At 41.1% G+C, this 22,496-nt stretch overlaps 1 protein-coding gene across 1 annotated transcript; it reads right to left on the bottom strand.

Annotated features, from left to right (window-relative positions):
• Positions 1–974: 974 nt before the first annotated feature.
• LOC135493305 (sodium- and chloride-dependent taurine transporter-like) lies at positions 975–20,855 on the bottom strand. Its single transcript, XM_064780539.1, has 13 exons — positions 20,350–20,855; positions 16,828–16,959; positions 16,395–16,707; positions 14,644–14,776; positions 12,759–12,893; positions 11,521–11,624; positions 9,105–9,229; positions 8,127–8,239; positions 7,762–7,899; positions 7,428–7,527; positions 6,453–6,553; positions 6,064–6,243; positions 975–5,924 (listed from the first exon to the last, which is right to left on the bottom strand). The coding sequence occupies exons 1-13, from the start codon at positions 20,627–20,629 to the stop codon at positions 5,544–5,546; spliced, it is 2,235 nt and encodes a 744-aa protein (XP_064636609.1). The 5' UTR covers positions 20,630–20,855; the 3' UTR covers positions 975–5,543.
• Between the last annotated feature and the right edge of the window lie 1,641 nt (positions 20,856–22,496).

The raw sequence follows: 22,496 nt of genomic DNA, 5'->3' as shown, positions 1-22,496 counted from the left end.
GATGCCGGAACTAATGTCCGAATTTTGTGTCGGTTATGCATTGGAGAACTCAATGCGAATGCTGATGAAGCTAAAAGGTTTAGTTAGTCTCACTGACTTAGATAAGGAGATCGATATCGTGCTTAGGTCTGTGAAACTAGAATACAGTCTATATTCTTTTAGTAATTTTGAAAATGTTACAGCGGGCGCCATCCCAGTCATGGCGACGTGCGGCCAAATACAGAATATTTTGGTTTGTAAACAACCACGAGATGTCGACACTGAAAGTAGTCTCGCTTTACTACCCGTTGCCATGGAAACCGCATCTTCTCGCTTTTGTCGGAATTTCAGAGGAAATTTCCACACCAGTGGTGCTTTCTAGGTAAGAAATTCTGAACCAGTTGCCAGACATTTCAATGACGTCATGTGACATAATTCCCTCGGTATACATATCTACCCTCACGATTCACTAATGTGAGGATGGCAATTAACACCGAACAGCGGCACAACATCAGATATTTGATGATTTTTTTCAATCTGAGGAAAGATGCTATGGGTATTTCAGCATATTAATATACATTGTAATCGTTCAATAGTGACGTAATGCACTAAATTATTCTCAAGGGAATATTTTATTCTGAACAGCGAATTAATTACCGTTTTGCTTCGCCTAATAGGATGGATTCTTGCCAAGCTGTTGACCCAGACCGTCTCGTTCAATTCTGAATACCAACATTTTGGGGGATTTTCTTTTATCGCAACAGCCCGCGTTTTGAATTGTGGGCTTGTGTACATGATCTTCTCCATCACCGTCCTCGTTGACCGCCCGCGTGTTTCTACAGCACCGGGGACCAGCGTCATAGACTGATGGAACTGGCGATGGAACGCTTGCTCCGAGTCACAGTCGCCACCGGGTTTTTTTTTCGGAAACCAACCGGCCTATATTGTCTATAAACTGTTGAGCAGGGGAAAAGAAAGCAACAAAGGATACGAAATTGATGATTATCTTGTTTATTTCGCAACTACTTGTACCGTTAAGTCTTTATTCATCTTGACAAAGAAATTAACTGGCAATAATCGTGACAAATTCGTACAAAATTTTAATTATTGGTCTCATCCTGTCTTCAGTTAGTAAGTTAAAATAGGTCAGACTTCAGTCTTTCATCGCAACGAATAATCACTTACGAAGCTTTTCTAGATAAAATGTCGAAGAAGGAATCGTCCATAATGAAACACTACCTTTCACTGGCCACAAAATTGAACACATCACTCGGAAACACGTTTTTTTATAGATATTCAACAGTCTAGCTCATCAACAAAACTTTTTCCAAAAATGTTCAGAATTAAAAGAATTGTAACGGATTTTTTGGCCTATTACATAACGAAAACCTATAGTCACCTCTCTGCCATGTATGATGAGAAAACAAAACTTCTGACAATATACTCTAGACTGCATTTCATTTGGTGCAGCCGTTTGCGAGACGTCGTTTGAAATAAGTGTTGATATTGATATGAACTAGACTGTACATGTAGCACCTTTGATCAGACTATATCAGTCTATTTCATTATCATCATTACATGTTCATTGTTATGTTAGTCGAATATGTTGGAATTCCAGCTTAAAAGGGCCCGTCCAAGGCGTGATTTCGTGTCGGAAATGTGGCTAAATCATCTGGTATGAGCTCGTACTGTGCCTGTGGACAGAGCATTAGTCGCACCGTAAAAAGCACATGAGGCCAAAAAGTCCTCAAAACTAAAACAATTTAGCTATTTACGCTGCTAATTTTGCTGGCCACCGGCATCTGTTCCAAGTTCACCACAGAAATTGAAACGCGCGTCAAATCGCTAACCTTGTCCTACTTAAGTGGAGATAGCCCTTTAGCAAGTCTTTCAATCAAATTTAATATGCAATGTATCGAACTACATGTATATAATTTGGATGTATTTTGATTCACGAGTTACTCGTACGTACAACAGGGCGAAGCACGAATGAAATGAATTGATATCAAGCTATGAATGAAAGTTTCTACATATGTTCAAGATCATTATTTGTGATATTCTGATTGATTCATTGTCTAAAAGAACAAAGACCTTTACAGCAGAATGTACTTGGGTTTTCCCAACTACACAGAATACAATAATCGTATGGTGGACAACCTACCCAAGGGTTGGCAAGCTATCAGTCACGTAACACCAAGCGGACCTGACCAAAAATATTTAAATCTAAAACTTGATGGCACTTTTATATGAGAACGTTGGCACAGGCTCTTGAGCATATAGTAACATGAGAGATATCTTGTGTTATTGACCTCTTACGTTCATGGGCCCGTGAAGTGTATTTGAGACCAAATGGGTGTACAGGTTCCACGAGGGATTACGTCCACTGCTAAGACAATGGGAAATAATGACTATTAAATGAACATCAAACAAACACAACAACGCCACCTTTTGGCATTACACATTATCACTAGATGCAGAGATTTACAAAATGGTTCTCTTAGGAATGGCTGAAAATAGCACTCTGGAAGGTGAACCATACGAGATCAAAAATAGTGTGATTGTTCCTTTCGATTTTAGGTTAGACTCTTCATTAATTCACTCAACCCACGAAGTCCCAAAGTCATCCTCCATAGGAGGCCTTAAACTTGAGGTGTATTTCATCAGAAGTCAATTACATGAAGAATACTCGATATTCAAAAAACTCTTGGATTGAAGTATATCCGCAACAGTGGTTCCTGTATTGAGCAATCACAACCGAGTAAATATTTGATTATGGTTATTCATATAATAATAAAACTAAATGTCAATTGTTCTAAAAAAGTAATATTTTGATATTTTGCTCTGCCGCACCGTACCTTTCAGTCTATCGAATAGCATTAAAATTACGTTGTATAAATGTGATACGGCGAACCTGAAAACATGTACATGTATCCCTTCTCGTCTGCTGTTTCAAAAATTAAAATTCACCCACAAAAAGTTTTTTAATCATAGTGCCACTCCTGCTGAAAGGGCCAATCAGATTCGGTTTATTAGACTCACCTGATCTTCAAACTCGTAGATCATTCCAAAAATATTGCCTTTTTACAAGATAGGACAATTCCCGAAAAAAAATCGTGCGAAGCTATTTTATCTTACCTATATACTAATGATTTGAGGTTGTCATTAGGAACCCAAATTGCCGTCGTGTTTAAATCGATGAAAATGGCGACAAATGTAAGAAAAGGCCATACTCAAGATAAAATCTTCTCATTTTTTAAAGTATATCTCATTAATCACTGGCTCTTCCTTTCTGCATAGGATGCGGTGCAACTTTCTAAAATAATTAGAACTAAAATGTAGAGTGCAAGAAGTACACATTAACGTCTTTGCGACTTTTTTGATAAGTTACAAGCGATGTGTGATGCCTTGAGACTTTCGCTGCGTCAATATGGAATTTTCATGCGGACTTCATGCACTCTGGTGAAACTACAAAAAACAATACAAGATTCACAGTCAAATAGTGTCAGGCAGGCCTAGCCAACTCCAACAGTTGTTTGGCGAAGGGATGCCTCATCTGAAGGAAAAAGTATGATGAGACATTTGCATTGATAATTGCCGTACCGATTAGTTAATTACAAATAATAACAGTAAACCTCACATACATGTATATCCTGGTTTCATCGATCTAAGATCGGTAGATTAATTAAAACGAAATTCTCGACTAGAACAGAGAGGCTAAAATGCAGACTACCCAAATCACAACTGCAGCATGTTAGCGCAAATGCAATGTTTCTAAAAGACTCAGACGCAGAAGTTATCCGAGGATAAAAATTATATTGAATAATCTGGATCTAACATATTTAAACTGTGTGTATAATTTCTGGCAAGCGTGACTTTCTATTGTTATATTGTAAAGCGTCAAATTTTTTTTATAATCGATTTCATTAGAAACCTTGCATTTGCCCACACGCGCACCGTTTGGTGACTAAATACAATATGTCATATGTCACAAGAGATCATGTATTATCATACACTACAATCAGTATAAACCCGACTTACACCTTGGGAATGTATACTGTCCCGAAGTTACCCCACCGATTATTGCCTTAAATTCTCTCCTCTGTTGATTGCCCTAAATTCTAAGACTGGTAACCAGAAAGTTGTGAAATTGAGGAACATTCTTGATCAGAGTTTGTTATCTTTCAAAAAGTAATCCTACCGGCTCTAAGACTGAAGTAAATATAGTGTTTTCTGTAGAAAAAAATCCGATACTGCAGTCTCACTCGACTTGAGGACTCTGAATACAGATACTGTATATCATCACAACCATACACTTCCACAGTCATACTCCGACGCGGGGGCATCGTCGTCCGCGTTTTGTATTGTTAATTTCTGCGCCACTGCCACATTACAATACAAAACGCCGGTGTCAAGGGTATGGAGTCGGAGTATGAATTCGGCTTTAGTCAGCAACAGGACAAAATTACATAACTAATTTACATGCACAAAACAGACACACTAAATATGTAAAATAATTTTACAAATTAAAGACAAAATATCATGCTATCTGCAATTAAACCAATTCATGAGAATTTGTTAGGAAAATTTTTGATGGTAATAAATAAAAATCACAAACATAAATACTCATTTCAAAAAGATCTTTTCCTAAAAATGGAATGATTTCTGGGAGATTTATCTCGAATGCAAATTTGATCCCAGCCAATAAACGGTTACTGTAGACAGGGGCTGGGTGTGAAATTGGTGGCCTCCGTCACGTGCTAAATACGCCATTTCGAAGGAAGCAAATGGTTCTGGTTTGATTTAGTGATAAAAATATTCAGTGACAAGTACTGCCAAATGGTAGAGACCACTATTGGCAATTTTGTGGTTTTACTTTATTCGGCTCATGTCTATAGTCTCCATTTATCATCACAACAAGGACATGCGCATTTCAGTCAATGTCCGAACGCCTAAAACTCAACTCAGTTGAAATTAATATTCCACTGTAGTCCTTAGTTGTTTTTACGACATGGGATGGCGGCCATTTTGACCATCATGTTGATAGCTAATGGCGGCCACTTTCCATTTTCCCGACCTGCTTATTGTGTTTGTCATTTTGACTGCTTTTCAATCACCTGAGAGAGGAATATTTTCAGGTTATCTTTATGCACCTATTCAGGATTTGGGTTGCTTCTCCATGTCAGTTTGATTTTTGGGAATGTAGAAGACTACGCACTCGAGTTGTGGGCAGGGCTCCACAATCTTCTGTGCACCCGAACTGATCATGTCGGCAGCCCTGTCAAACTCTAGTCTCTCTCACAACCCAACTCTGTACACGTATACTGTGACATACCAGGATATCATCCTGGTTAGTAGTGTTTTTGGTGTTCGCTATTTGCAGAAGTGCAACATCTGAAGATTCATTTTGGTAAGAAACTTTATAATTAGATTCAGGGTCAAGAGCTGCATACTGGTTAACACCTCAGTTTTCAGCCGTTAACCGAGAATCGTGCTACATTTCCTCTGCACTTCACTGCAAATTCTCTCACACTTAACAATTTGTTATGATTATGTCATCTAAAGTCCTATACGAGATCATCTTTGGTTGTGACACCATTACTCACACCATTGGCGACGGCACCATCAGCAGCGGTGCCATCAGCAACGGCGCCATTGACAACAACGCCATTGCTCGCACAATAACTTTGCTTCCTTTCCGAGACCCCATTATGCTCATCAGGTTTTGAGACACCGTTGCCTTCTTGCGTTTTTGTGAAACCATTACACACCGGGATGCTTGTGACGCGATTACACTCATTTAGGGCCATTCTCTCGGGATCTATAACAGAGATGGTAACAATTCCGTTTCCGGTTGGTGTTGTCATAGAGATTCTCTGAGTAGCGTAGTCCTCAGGTCGGAGTTGATGAGCCTTGAATCCACGGGGTTTGATACATGACCTCAGTGGCTGAAAACAACAGAGTAGAGAAAGAAAAACGAGACAGTCATCTCTGCTTTTGCATCAATCTACTTTGAGGAAGTCTTGACCACGAAATTGCTTATGATATTGGCAAGAAGTGATTAAGAATAAAGAACTGTCTTCTTACCTTTCCCTTCCGCTTGATCTGGACGATCTCTTGAATCATGTAGAAAGGGATGCCAATGAATGAAGTGCAGGCCAGCATCCATCCTATGGTAACTGCCCATTTAGGATATACGTAAGTGCCACTGGATTTGCGGTTATATGTCAACTCGGAATAGCTGATGGCACTCATCACGAACATAACCTTGATGAGAGAAGATGAACGGTTTTTGTTAATGCAAGTTTTCGCGTATTACTTTATAGCTTTTCAGAATATTGAGTATCTGCGTATGAGTGTTCCCCCTACATAGATCGGGCTCGAATAGTTAGTGTTGTTAGGTTAGAGGTCGCCTTCTCCGTGAATGGGAACAATTTTGAGGAAGCACTGACAGATGTACACCGGTTGTTACTCACCAAGCAGAAAGCAGGGGCAGTGAACTTCCAGCTGTACTTCATGTAGGGGTTGATGCGGAATCCGTACATCATCTCAATGTTGTCATAGAAACGGTCCGCACCTGAAACGACATGAGAGGCAATCGTTAAGAGAACTGAAACGCATGCCGAACCTTTTGACATCATGCAATCACAAGTCTGGAATTGAAAAATCCCGGAATGGTTCCGAAGACTACTTCAGAATACCGATTAGCCTTGTTATCAAAGTGGAGAGCTGGTGCAATTTGCTGCCGACATATTGAGCATCTACAAAAAGTGACTGAGTATAATGATTGTGACTTGAAAATCATATGTATAATGACAAGGTGGAAAGTTCTCATTGATGGACAGTTACAAGCAAGAACAACCTTATATAACCGACTCTCTCGCTGTTGAAGGTAGTGCTTGCCATATGTGACAATTAGGACATTTTACCACCTTTTATGAACCACCATGTCCGTCGAAAAAAGATTGCTTGAATATCAATTGACATTCTGAAAGCAACGAAACATCCTAGGCAGACGTTTGACCTTAGAGAAATCAACTTACCGGTAATAAGTGTTATGTTGATTTCTCTAAGGTTTAACGCAATGTCCCCAGCAATCTCCTAGCGACAAAACCGATTTGGGTGATTCATCGCTCATCTTACATGTATGAGTAGGTTAATCATCCAATCTCGTCCGCTTCGTTCCAAATGCAAATCATTTTGTGTATCATCGTGTGTATGTCAGCAATGATCAGTTACTGAGGACGAGTTGAAATAGCGAACCGAAACTCGTTCGATGATGGAGGTGTTATGCTAATTCCATTTGGAATGAAGTAACGGGTACTCTATGTCCTCAAGTAAACACATGAGAACTAGCTGATGACGCACATGTGATGAGAACCAGTGCTTGCTCTATTGCTAGCTTGTCATAGAAACGACTAATATAACTCTGAACAGTCTACTTAACTTACCGTAAAGCCAGCCGATGGCAATGCATTCACAGAGAGCTACGATGAGGATTATGCGACTGCCAGTGTAGTAGTCAAACAGTTGGAACACGTACATTCCGCCCTGGAGAGGAAAAGAGGAAAATGAGACAAATGAAGAAGGCAAATGTTGATAGAAGAGCTAGATGGGCCGAAGTAGATTCACTGGTGAGAGAGGAGTTTGTAATGCGCTAAAGGCACCTAGCATTGCCATCCCTCCAGAACTTTTCAAAAATGCAAACGGGATAGAATTTTGCGAGGGTGAAGGCCAGAAGTGGGTGGTATCTTGCTTTCTTCTGCAGCGTTATCTTTCACTTACGTTTGTGACCATGGAGAGTCCGATAAAGAATGAGAAAATGCACACGCAACCGATGAAGATTTCTCGCCTGTAACCACGACGAAGGTGCCTGGGGAATGCGTCGACCACTGCGGTGACGAAACCTTCGACACCAACGAACTGTAAAGAAGAAAGTGGCAGGGTGATAGGATTAGAGTTGAAAAGTGAGATGGATGGAAGATACTCATATTTAAAAACTAATCACATTGGGTGACGATAATGTCCCTAATTCTAAAGCACACACATATGAAGTACAGTAGGTACTCCAGAAGAATTGTGATATGCGGAGAGTGTGATGCATAAGCTAGCCTCTTTGCGCAAGCAATCGTCTGTTATTTTTTTATTACCTGACTGTCGAGACCAAGTAAGATGATCATGATGAAGAAGAGCACACTCCACAGAGGAGCGACGGGCATCGCAGCGACAGCTTTCGGGTAGGCTATGAAAGCAAGACCGGGACCTGAAATGGAGAGGTGGAGAGATTATTAAGTACCCAGGGCTACTAAGTGTGCATTTGCGGTAGGGACTGAAACTTGTCCACCGGGTCGCCTCTATTGTATGGTGATGAAGTAAGGTATAGGGTTCTGTAGAGACCATGCCCTCATGGATTCATTGATAGCGCATAGAAGATATAACCTTTTCTTCCCGGGAAACTCTATTTTTTACAACAAGAAATTATAAGAGAAGACTAATCCGTACCTGTATTCATCTCAATTTACTATATAAACTTACTTGTCTAACATACATTAAGTATAAAATATATATAACTTGTAAAAAAGTTGGGAAACTGTTTTCCAGACGTGAACTTATTTGACCTGCATCATTTAGCAGTCTGCAACCAACAACCTTCTCATTATGGTACGGGCAGGTAAATAATGAATATGGTACGTTATTGGCCACTTGAAAAGCCCATTACAGCCACTTATTGCTATTTCGCCGTCCCTTTAATAGAGGGTATATCGTAAGGTTTGGGTAATTGGTATTTATCCTGTATCCCGCAGTGTATACAGTGTTAGCTATGGCCTGGAGTAATAAGCTAGAACTCATTTGTGAGCTGCCTCTGTACAACTGTTTGCTTCATTGGTTACATGGTATCTGTAGTCTTTATATTTCGTTCAACAAAAACCAGCGTAAAATGTAACCAAGTGAGCGCATAGAGAAAAACTCTGTAGTGTCTCAAATTCTAATCGTGAGGCAAACTATAAACGAGAGCCTACTAAGGCCCCACATGGGGTATCTAAGGAACAGCCAGAACTGGCCATCGTTGTACAGAGATTCGATGAGACTGGAGCGGATATGCTAAACCTGTCCATTGATGAACGCACCTGATGCGGCTACTTCGTCAATTGGTATATCGTGGAGGTAGGACATATAGCCCAGAACTGAGAAGATCACAAATCCGCCAAATATACTGGTTCCGCTGTTCACCATTGCAAAGAGTACACTATCCCTGGAAAAACAAAAAGACGAAAACATGATTTTTCTGATCTTTGAAAAGTTGTGATCCAGGGAGAATTTTTTTTTTTTTGGGGGGGGTTATGGATAAACAGTCCCACTTGCTGCTGGAACCACTTTCAGCGCAAAGAAATGAGGTTTTTACCTCATGCAGTAAAATGAATTCCATCGCCCGTGGGGGTCAGGTAAGGTTATTTTTAAATCCATAATCATGACCCAAAGCAAAAACCAATTGCTTTCTCGTCGCATGAATATGGTAAATTATTAGCTCCCCGAGATTTCATCTGGCTAGTCGCGCATAAGCAGTTGCCATGGAAACCAGCATACCTCCGCTGAAGGAGGAGAGTGCTGTGACAAAGAGGAATGGGAAGATGTGGACTGAGAATGATCGATATTAAGGGTGTCTTGGGCGTTGTTGGACTTAATGTGACATTCCAAGCAAATCGCAGCTGGCTGCAGACGGTCCTAAGTAATAGCATATCGAATTATTTAGTAGTCTTCAGTAGAAATTCCGAGCGGGGGTCGCAGCTGGGGGGGGGGTCACGGATTCTGTTCAGTTCGAATCATTTGCTGTCGGCTACGAGATAGTTTCGTGCGTATAATTGTTTGTGCAGAGACCAGAATTGACAATGTTAGACACTTGCGCATGTGCAGTGACTGCGTTAAAAAATTATATGCACACGATAAGTTTGTAGCAGGGCGCAACTTTTTCATGGGATGCGGAAAATGGTGTTTTCAGCAACTTTCATGGGATGCAAGACATGAACATGGTGAGTACTTGTCACTAAAAAAATATATACTTCAATGGATGAAGTAAAACAAACATACGTATACAAGGCAATTATTTCATATAATGTTGGCAAATGATTAAATTCCCACATGGCGCCCGTGGGTGGTCAGACAATTATAAGCATACCATAAGTTTGTAGCGGGTGCTTTTTTTCATTATTGGATGCAAATAAGGTTTTCTGCAGATGTTCGTGTGATATGTTCGTGTATGGTTTGAAACGATGAAATTATTTCAAATAAATTTGGCAAATAATTAAATTCCCACATGGCGCATCATAAGTAACAACCCTATTCTCCGCCAACCTCCTGTCACATCGATCTAAAAGCTGTTCTTAAACTCGTTTCCACAGGATTCTCCCTGAGAAACTAATCCTACCCATCACCTGCACCAGACCGGCAACCTCCCAATGTATTTATATCCGTCTCAATGATTAATCGATGCGACCCCTCATCAGTAATTGGCGGCCCGTATTTGGCCATGGCATTAGTGATTATCGCAAGCCAGCCTGGCCAAATGCCATTTCACGAAAACTAGCATGTCATTCGTGAAATGGCAGTTATTGGAAACTAGGATTAATTGGTTCTTTCGATTTCTAAAGGATCGATACTGATTGGGATTTGATCCGAGGCAAATGCCGCCAATGGCTCCTACAGTCATGCTTCGCATGCGACCTAGGTGCTCGACAGATTTATTTGGATCAGCTCGATAATAGAGGTGATATTTTTAGCTGGGCCTGAATTGTGATAGCATTACTAAATCACAGGGACAAGTCTACAGCCTTGACTGTTATCAGAAATATGCATCCATGTACATTTAAGTCCTACGTTCAGGGTTCACCCGAGGTTTTCTCTTCCTTCGTTAACAAAGGTTTTCTCTTCCTTCGTCAACAAAGGTTTTCTCTTCCTTCGTCAACAAAGGTTTTCTCTTCCTTCGTCAACAAAGGTTTTCTCTTCCTTCGTCAACAAAGGTTTTCTCTTCCTTCGTCAACAAAGGTTTTCTCTTCCTTCGTTAACAAAGATTTTCTCTTCCTTCGTTAACAAAGGTTTTCTCTTCCTTCGTCAACAAAGGTTTTCTCTTCCTTCGTCAACAAAGGTTTTCTCTTCCTTCGTCAACAAAGGTTTTCTCTTCCTTCGTCAACAAAGGTTTTCTCTTCCTCCGTCAACAAAGGTTTTCTCTTCCTTCGTTAACAAAGGTTTTAGCTTCCTCCAACAAAGGTTTTCTCTTCCTTCGTTAACAAAGGTTTTCTCTTCCTTCGTCAACAAAGGTTTTCTCTTCCTTCGTCAACAAAGGTTTTCTCTTCCTTCGTTAACAAAGGAAAAATAAACCTCTTTTATAAGTGTGCGGTATCTAAACGACCCAACAACCTCTCACAAAGTCCAATATTAGGTAACCTGAAAGGTTTTTCTGAAGCTCAAAAATCGTCAACCTAAACACACCAACAACAACAACAACAAAAGAAACATAGCATTTGTATTTTGCGTTAAAATATTACTCACTTGTAAGAGTTGTGACTAAATTTGTTATAACTTCCGAGAGCTGTGAGTGTGCCAAGACTGATGGAGTAGGAGAAGAAGATCTGAGTCCCAGCATCAACCCACACCTGAAAAAGGTAGAGACACGTGGTTAGTCGGGGGGACCGGTGAAAGTGCTTGAGGGATTCCGATGGTAGTTTGGCTTGGACAGGACGAACACCCAGCGACAGCATCAACCAATACCATGGCAAGTTGGGACATACTTGAGCATTAACCATATCATTTATTCGACAATACGGTAGTTTAGAAGGGGCAGCATCAACCTGCAGATAACGAATAGTGGGTCAGAACCTACCCACACCTAGAAAAGTAGGGACACATAATGTTGGCAGTATCAACCTCACGCCTGGAAATGTAGGAACAGATGGTGGGGACAGCATCTATTCACGGCTTGACAAGCAGGAACACAGATTGGGGACAGCACGAGCTAACACGGAGACAATATGACAACATCACTCGAAAAAAGAGAACTGTGTCTTCATATCATGGCAAACGAAAATGCCCATGATATCTTACGGATATAGAAGCTTACATCGATTTGCATGAGACATTTATTGATTACAGGCAGTGAGAGATAAACAACAACTTGATAGAGAACATAGCGAAGTATATATTAGACACGTACTAAAGGTGGTTTATTGCAGTGGGACAGCGTCAATACAACCCAATTGACTTGTTGGAATCATACGAGAAGTAATTTCGTGGAACATAATCAACCAACAATAAAAATTTTACCCACACCTAAAAATGTTTACACTGTTTGATTAACCTGAAAAAAAGTACGAATAATGGGTAAAAGGTTGTGAATCATGGCAAACGAAAATGCCCATGATATCTTACGGATATAGAAGCTTACATCGATTGGCATGAGACATTTATTGATTACAGGCAGTGAGAGATAAACAACAACTCGATAGAGAAGCGACCTTTTCGAATTGACGAGGCAACAACATCCAGCTAAACTACCGAGTAGCAGGATAACGGTGTTGATATATACTAGTTTTAGCAATCAATACTTTATTATTACCTCTGTTAGAGTTGCAATCAGTATGGAGTTTCATGACTTTGATGTTTTTTCAAAAGTCCGCGATATCAATCTCATGCAGTCATTGTATTGGGCCTCCAAGAGTTGCGGTGTTTTGTTGAACGCCGTGAGCCGGGGGTTCGCACCACCCGGCATCGCCCCGGCTGACCGTACTCACCTGCATATCGGTAAGCTTGGAGAAGTTCGGCTTGAGGTAGAAGATGATGCCGTCGATGGCTCCTGGTAGGCAGGCCCCGCGGATCAGCAACACAGTCATGAGGATGTAGGGAGAGGGTGCCGTGAAGTACATCACCTGTAATGACAAAGGAAATGACGACATGTCAAACAGTAATGAAGCTTTCAAGGCACAAGAATCAAATGGGGCACTGCTGTTGAGTCATTCATCGGTAAACTGAATGAAAAAAAGCGAAAGAGTCACTGATCAGTATTCATAGATAAGATATCCGAGGAGAAATCACTTTGACTGATTGCCCCCTCCCCGTCTCTTTCCCCTTATTTTGGTAGGGCGACGCGCTCTCTCCCTTCCTGCAGAATGACTGTAGGAGGTAGCCTATCAGTTATTGATATTTGTAGGCTGGTTCACTGCTGTCAGTGTCAAGATATGGTTCAGGTCATCAATAATGATAAAAGATATCCCAAGCGAGCTCATGAAATAAAGTACGGTGTGTACGAACAAAATTCGGTTGGTTATGCAGGCTATGAAGGCCATGCGTGGTACTGGATGGCACGAGGCGAACTTGGAGGCCATGCATGGTACTGGATGGCACGAGGCGAACTTGGGAGAGCAACCAAACGCCGCAACAAACTCGGTCTTACCCCTTTGATAACTCAAATGATACTTCGGCTTGGGTTCAACAGGTATAACTGACTCAAGAACATCGCTTAGAACATAACAATCAGGTCAATAATATCTACAGAATGTACAGTCTAGTCTAGCTCGTTTACATTTCATTTCATAGTGTTCATTTATACATGTATCCTACACTCATTAAAAAAGTTTGCCGGGACACAATATAAGACACTAGGGCTATCAAAATTGTTATGGTGCAGCTGGTTTCGAGGACCAGTAACGTATTCCAGGGGCCGATAATCTGACCACCACAAATAGAAAGGTAGCCGATGCAAAAGGCAACACATGTACTTTTTGTACCGAAGTATGTGTAAGAGAGACGTACGCCGAAACCAATAGATACCAAAGTTCGCAAGCTAGTTATGCGTCTGGCTGGTTATTGATCAGCACGTACCCTAAAATGTCAAGTACGATACTGGATACAGTGCTGCTTTCAGTATCATACTCATTAAGTTTCATTGTGGCCCTACTTTTTCGGATAGTTTAAGCCGTGCGAGCTCTCTGAGCTAGGGATCCGTGGTGCAGATCTGTTGCAAACGGCCTTGTTTGGTAGATGCACAGACAGAAAAGGCTGTGGCACTTCGAGAGAAAGTTCATTCAGTATTTTACGAGGGTATGTAGAACTGTCACTGAAATAAACAATCTGGCTAAAGAAATGATGATCAGGATCCTATTGACTTGCATAATTTATATACTTATTACCCGATCCGGTTTATTCCAGAACCAACCCAAACCTGTCTGTACTACACCGCCAACACCTCAATGAAGGAACGAATTCGTGTATCTAATTCGTCAATAGACATTTCAGCTGCCCTTGTGGTTTCCATAGAAACCTAGGATTCTCGAACGTGCCAACATTGTCATGAGCTTGGCTGTCTCATGGATGTCTCGAATGAGACATTTTCGAAGGCAATGTAAAGGTCGTGCAATAGATTTTCGCTCTCAGATTCAAATACTATAGCTCGCCTCAAAAATGTTGTTTTGATTTGGGTACATTCTGCTGGTAGACACTGGAAGACTTAGAAGCACCAGGTTAAGAAACTTTACGAAAACGTGAACGACTAAACTTTTCGCGAATCTGTCGTCGGATGACTGTGGCAACATCTTCAGTTCAAGTCGTCCCCATTCTCGTAGTAAGCCCCTTAACCTCCTTAATTGCTGATATCATTATGAAGCTTTTCGTATGGCGTACCTTTCCGGAGCTCTTGATCCCCTTCCATATGCAGAAGTAGACGAGGATCCAGGCGAGAAGAAGACAGAGGGCCAGGTCCCATTTGATCGTCCCCACCTCGTCAATGCCATTGGAAATAGCAAGTACCTTATACCTATGAGAAAGGGAGAGAAACCATTTGTTATAATACATGTTGGGAGGAAAACAATAGCATTCAGAGCGATGATGATATGCTGAGGTTAGGTTTCGGATTTTGTTTCGAGGTGCATCTCATGCGTAGACTGTTTAGGTTTATTGACAGGAGTCTAGGCCGAGGCCCCGCCCATCTCACCTCATGCACACCGGGGTCCACGCACCACTGAGCCATCGGAACCCTGAAAATAAGCAGCAAAGCAAGGCAACGTTGCACGTGAATCCACATGCGTTATTTACGGGGGCGTGAGGGTTCTAATTCTAGAACTAAAGCGACTTTTTAGTGGTTATTTTCCGAGTTTCGTAATCTACCCCTAAGCTTTGATTTGCTTACTGGTAGTTATTTCTTAGCCATCTATTGTTTTTGATGAAGTTAGTGTATGATAAGGTGAAGTCTACTTGGCAGGTTAAAAGCCTATCAGCATTGAGATGCACACTCCGGTTTCCCTATAAAGCGCAAGTCTAAAGCTTAATGAAACTGCGATCAGAGTTATACAATTTACATGAACTTTAAAGAAGAGAAAATATTACTTCAAGCTATCGTACTTTACGGTCCCAAATTACGGGAACAAGCAACACTCTAACACTACATTCAAAACACTAAATACATGAATAACAGGTTAAAAAACAGGTTTTTGCTGTAAAACAGCTATGAATTACAACGGATGACAATTTGGTTTTATCATTCTTCAAGAGTCAGTGAACTCCCCCTCAAAGGTTCCTCAATACCAGAAGCGAGCACCCATTAGGGACTCTACTTTTTCACATTGGAAACAAAAACAGTGGTACTGAGAAAGGGCGCTTGTCATGATTAAAGGGGGCAGCACAGGTCTGGTAAGCAACGTGGGAGTTCGACCAACTGACTCTAGAAGGAGAAATAGCAGGTCTTCTGTATTCAATAGTGTCAGGGGAAAGGGGGTATAGCTTATCAGACCATCAAGCGGCGACACTAGTAGGCTACATGACATCCTCCACATGGACGCTAAACTTTCCAGTGGAACCCGGGTGCGAATTCGACCGGCTTTTCCCGGGAAATATCACACGGTTTCCAAAATAATTTCATTAGGTGATAGCGGCACGCCAGGACGTCGAATAGCCATCCAATGTCGCCATTTGGTGGAATGATATCATTTGTTAAATATAGGGGGCGACAGGTGTATGATTTGCAATGGCTTCCATGATGGGGTTTCGATTTGTTGTTGATGTGTTGCTAGAACAACAGATCTTATCTCACAGAGGTTGTTGCGCCCCATTTTGGTGACTGGATACAGTGGTCTGACGACGACACTGATCTTCTCTCGTGATGGCAATGATCTATAATATAAAAGACTTGATTGTTATCAGTTTCAGAGAGTATGTTTGGTAGTATAAATATCACATCCGGGTCACTTAATTCTTGCTTGATGTCCACAAGGGAAGAGTGTGGAACACGCCGGATACTACGTCACATTTTCCCAAGGACTAATGAACATCACCGTCACATGTTGTAATTTGCAACGGCGTCGCTCATTGGACAATTAGTAGTTTGGGAGAAAGTGACGTAGTTTCCGCTGTTTCCCGTCTCAGAGAAAGATTCTTACTCCCAGAATTCGATTACGGGGTCGACTCCTCTCGTGCTGGAGTTGGAGAAGATGGAGATGTTGCCAGCCTGAGGAATCACGCTCGTGCCGTTCGCCTCCACGGTCAGGGAGCTATTGTAGCCGGTGGTATCGTTTGTGGTTCCGTTAAAGACATGTTGCAGGGTACAAGCGTCCGTATTCCAACTATTATTGCAATGGGACCATGGCAGAACGGCCGTAAAGGAGGAAAACAGGTAGTAAAAACCCCAGCACAAGATCACGTTGTAGTAACAATTCAAGAAGAAGACGATGATTGCACACGCTATACCTATGCCTGAAAAACACCAAGAAAAGCATGGTTATGTTATGTGAAGAGGGCGCTAAGATATGTCACCCATAGTGCATGCTGTCATAGGTTAATAGGTTAAAGAGGACTCATAAGAAACGTGCTTACCCTTAAAGAGAGGACATATCTGCCAGGCACCGGTGCCACCAGTCGACATGAACTGCCCCACCGCTACTTCGAGGAAGAAGAGCGGCACGCCACCTATCGCCACGCAGATCATGTACGGGAGGAGGAAGGCTCCTGAAACGAGAACGGAGACACATGATTAGTTCTTCTGGTCGGGTTTTATTCAAACATAAAATCATAACTTAATCTTGAGCGAATATCCATAAATACATAAATACACATCACATGAAATGAAAAGACTAAGAGGGACGAAATGGTGTGGCCAGTTCAAACTGGGTGAAGCCTTGAAATTTGCTGTGGCATCTGTCTCCTTTGTCCGTTTCTCCTCGTTTATTCCAGGCTTTGTTCATTGTAGGATGGTCCCAGAAGAAGGCTACTGGCACTCATAACGTATCAGTGTCAGGGAAGATGGTTGAAATAGCATTCTTGTATCGTTGTCAGCAAAGATGGTTCGATAAGAGCATTACCTGTACCGGTACTTGTATTTGTGTCAGCGATGTACATGTAGTTTAAGAAGAGAATTATAGGTACCTGTGTTAGTGTCAGTGAATATAGTTCAATACGATATCAAAGTACTTAAAGCAGTGTCGAATACCAGACAGAACACATCCAGATTTGATATTCTGAATTTTTTGTTGGCCGAGATCAGAGGTTCTTCTTTACACATGCATTTGACTGAATAATGTATGTTAAGGTTAATTTTTGGACTTCGAAAATTTTGAACTTCTGAAAAAAAAATGTTTGACTTTGAAAATTTTTCAGAATTTCGAACCTGCCATTGGATTTCTATTAGCCTATACTTTCCCAAGATTACCGATAAAGACTACTACAGTGACATGCTCCCTTAAGGTATTCGAGCTGGTCATGTGAACAAGGTATAGGCATGCTGTTTGTGCCTCGGGATGATTTCAAGACAAATGAAAATAGTGAAACGTATTCTATAGGAGTATGGTTACGTTCATTTCTGGCACGTATATGTGATATACTAAATGTGCATTTTCTCTCTTCTTATAGACAGCAGATCAGAGCACTATAATCTACATACAGCAAGATTTCTACTGCTCATATCAAATTATTGAAAAAGGCGACCGTTTTTGTTACTGTTGCAGTGATTGGTGGCTCGGGTTGGTCGTATGAGTATTACTGTTGCAGTGACCATCTGGTCAGGTTGACCTTAGTCTTCTCGTTGAAGTGATTATCTACCCTTCGTGTTTTTGTTGCAATGATCGCTTGTTATATTTTGCATTTTACCGACGCCGCACCATTTTCAACATTATGATACATATTTTGATACTGTCCAACTCGGAGCTTGCCAACCTCATAACGCTGAATTAGTAATGGTAGGCTCCTATTTGCTTTAGTAATTACAAGTACCGTCTGCGCTGTTATCCAAATAGCGTGAGCTGAGATGATTGCATATCTTATTGATGCCTAATTGACTGGAAGGCGCGTTCCGTGTCTATTCCAATACCAATACCGTCAATACCAACTGACGATGATCGAATCGTTCCCTTAAAGTCTTTAGTGATACTATAAGGATCGAACGGATCGTTGCTTGCATATCATTTTCATGTTTGCTTATTTAGTATAACAGTAACCTGTTATTCTTTTATCAAATCCTGTGGGTTGAGCATTAGATACTATCGAGCGAGATGATGCCGAACATTTCATAAGTCGGTTCAGTGCTGGTGCCCCGAAAACTTAATCCCCCAGTATCCCCATTGAACAATATGTTTGATGCTAACCAAGGCAGTGTAGTAGGAAATATCGTGCAAGATTCCATAAAGTATTCGGAAACAATGGCATGCATGGTGAAACAAAAATAAATGTACACGCCGACCAGTAATAATCGTTCTTTCATTATTCCCAGTCTGAGGCCTGAGGGCAAAAGTGGCAGAGCTATATCGACAAAGCGATCCTTTTAATTTTCTCAAAGGCTATTGTCAACACCATCACATATTCTTGAACCTGGCTTACCATACATTGACCAAAGGATTTTAGCAAGACGCGGTTTCTTTGACAACCCCTTATACCAACCCATCGCACCTCAATGGAAAATTCGATCAATTAGCATTTCTGATAAATTTAATTAGCTCTTTGGTTACCATGGCAACTCGCCGAATCTTTTTGATATTCTACGCGGATTACGTTTAAACAACGAGGCTGGAAAAATCGAATAGGCTACATTTATAACTCGCACTATAGTAAAAATATGATTTTCACGCCAAATATCAATAGCTTCCGACACTTTAGCACAAAGCGGTGAATTTCTATTTCAAACACTTCAAAATATCAGTAAATTCGTTGATAATCAAGATCTTTTTGGAGCAAATCTAAACGGGTAGCGACATAATCGGCAGACGACAGTGCGAGGCCTTCTTAGGAAACATTAGGCAAGTATCATAATCCATACCAACGACGGAGAACGAAGGTCTGTGGTGTCATCCATTCCTGAGCAAATTTCATAAACGGGACATTTTGATAAAGTGCAAAGTATCCCGATAATTCCCATTACATGCACTGCCATGTGCATCCGAGGGTTTTCCCTAAAGCACTTCAAGGAGCGTCTACTGAGAGGACTACAATGGGACACGCGCGAGGAGCACCGAAATAGCCCACTCACCATGCACCCAGCCTCTCATTTCGTCTGACTGAATGCGTGGTGCATGCATTGTGTCAAACGCCGTACGTGTATCCTTGAGTTCGGCCGATCATTTCCCTGGCATTACTATAAGGCTAAGCTAAACAAGTCCAAAGTGAATAACGACGCATTTTCAAAATATCTTGAAAAAAACTTGTCAAAATGATTTGAAACTCAATGTATAGAACCTACTAGCCACTACTAGTGCTCATTAATAGTAGTTCAAACAATAGATTTGACTAAGACAATGCGAGCGACTTCTTGGTAGGGGGACATTTTGAAAAATTGGGATTAGAAGAAAATTTAGACCAAGTGAAATGGGTAAACGTCTGTATCTAAAATGTCAAACGGGAGACAAGGTGTAGGTGAATCTGAGGTGTTAATGATATGAAGATTATGGTGAGACTGATGATGAAAATGTTGATGACATTCGGGAATGACGTAATCCGGTAAGAAACTATAAATTATGTAATAACGAGTCAGCGTCTGCTGCCGGTATGGTATTAAATACGCGATACTTTGTTTTTCGGTATATGTATAAAAGAAAAAGAAAATTGTAATAATGGCGAGAGCAGGTCATGAGTAAATTTTCTTGGATTTCAAAAGATCCATTCCACGCGATGTGGTCTCTTAGATGGAATAAAGTAAATAAATTTATGCAGCCACCAAATATATTATCGAAGAAAAATTGTTACCAGAAGTAGCATTAAGCCGGCTAAAAAATACAGAATAAGTAGGCCAGTCGTACGCATATACTTAACATCAATTTTTAACTTAAAGCAAGGGAATATTTTCTGGGGGAGTTTTAAAATTCTTCAAAGTGGGGAAGTTCGGCATCGACTTTGACATAGCATTGGACTTACCTCCGCCATTCTTGTAACAAAGATACGGAAACCTCCAGATATTGCCGAGACCAACACTGAATCCGATGCAGGCGAACAAGAAGTCGATCTTGCGGGACCAAGTCTCCCGTTGGTGCATGTCGCCAGAGGAACAGGACGATGCAGTCGGGCTGTCTAGGACTTTCGGAGGCAGCATGTCGATGTCAGTTATCGCCGGCACACTATTGTAGTCGCCGTGGCCATTCTCAGCGCCGGGAAGGTTCGCCTCTTTCTTCTTAAAGCAGTCTTTCACTGTCATCATAATGGTTCTGTTAAGGAGATAATGGGAAAAATCGGTTTTCTTGAGTAGTCCAGTGTGAATGTTTAGTCCTATGTTGTATGTTGGGATAAGAATATTTCTTCTGTTCACAAGTGTAGGTCTATGTTAGATTACGTCAAAACTGCCGGACACCGTTCACAGCCCAAAGATTCTGATATTCTGATGTTCTGAATACTTTGGATCGATTCGCAACAAAGCCGCCCGCAGCGTTTTCACGGCGTCCTGCATATCATTAGCGGAGTCGGCTGTACCACCTCCCAGCGACATCTGCAACTAACGTTCAAAACGATAGACGTGTGGCAAGGACGTGTGGAGAACAAGTTGTGTGTCAAGACTATCTTACATCCTATCCTGTTGGGCCAAGTCCAGTTGTGCCCTAGCCTCGAATTTATTTAAGGTGGATATTATTGTTAACTAGCTGGTCGTTCCTGGTTATATATACACACATTTGCGTGAACTCGTACGCATGACACAATCACTGACATTCATTAATTCGGGCATTTCCTCTGGAACCTGTGCAATAGCTCTGTACACATTGACAACATTTTCGATAACATCGCACCTGGACAACATGTTGGCCAACATGTTTACCAAAATGTTGTCAGTGTGTACTGTGTGTCATCCTCCATATATCGCATAGTCTCACACTGCATCGGATTACTCCATGAATTCGCCATTATGAGATTTGTAAATATTGTTGTACGTGATAAAGGTATCTCAATAAGCTTTCCTTCTTTTCGCTAGTATGCCATAAATTTTAGTAATGTTTTAGTTGTTATGGTTGTAAAAAAATAATGATCCCACCTGATTCACCATGAAACGTGGGGAGGATGTTTGGGTTCTTGTCCTAACTCAAGCCGATAAAAGACTTGAGTCAGACAGATTTAAAAATGAATTGTTTTAGTAATAATTGTTTAATTGGATAAAATAAAATAGTTATTGGCATAATCAAGAAAGTGCTTATTGAAACCTGAGTTCCCTTAGACGAGGCTTACCCTTGGAAATCAATATGAGAACTAAATACAACAAAATCCTACCCCCTCATAATCAATTAACCCAACCCCAAATATGTCCAATCAGATACTCCTTTTAGGTTCCGTAACTACCTCCGAGATCTCGCTCCCCTTGAGCCCCATTTCTTCCGAAACATGGAACTTATCTCAAATACTTAACGTCTGGGCCTAGGCCTTTCATAAGGCTTCTAAGTCCCTAAAGGTACTATACATACCAGATGATGATAACCTCTGCTGTCCCAGTAAATAATCCTTTTAGCATAGTTTCCCCAGACAATTACTACAGATTGTTATAACCAGGAACAACCAGCTTGTTAACATTATGCAAGGATGACAAACGTGTCACCAAACCTTTGATAATAAATGTCTCATAGGTCGAAAACTGATTGAGTTAAGGTGGATATTATATAAGGTTTCAAACGTATTACCCAACTTTCGATGATAATGTCATAATGTACATGTAATTTTACGCCAGATAGGACAACATGAAAGAAGAATGTCCTGACATTTCTCCACGTTTCTGATCTGAGGACAATTGATGTACAGTAATAGCCTATCTTTAGTTAAGTTTGTACACGAATACGTCCGAGTCTTTCGATGGTTGCTGATGTCCAATTCTGATAAGATTTAAGAAAAAACTAACTTTAGATGGCGGCCAAGTAGGACAGTGAGATTTACATGTCTTATTTGACTGCACAAGCAACAAGACTAAGTTCATTTAACGGGACATACGATTTGTAGTTTGCGCTGGTTGCAGCAGCCCACGCACGCGCAGCAACTATCTTTGCAAAACACGACTTGACCTGACCTTGATGCCAGCAGCCCACGCATGCGCA

Source organism: Lineus longissimus, chromosome 9, assembly GCF_910592395.1.
Source record: "Lineus longissimus chromosome 9, tnLinLong1.2, whole genome shotgun sequence".
NCBI lineage: Eukaryota > Metazoa > Nemertea > Pilidiophora > Heteronemertea > Lineidae > Lineus > Lineus longissimus.
Note: the sequence above shows the minus strand (reverse complement) of the source record. Positions and strands in the feature narration are given on the sequence as shown.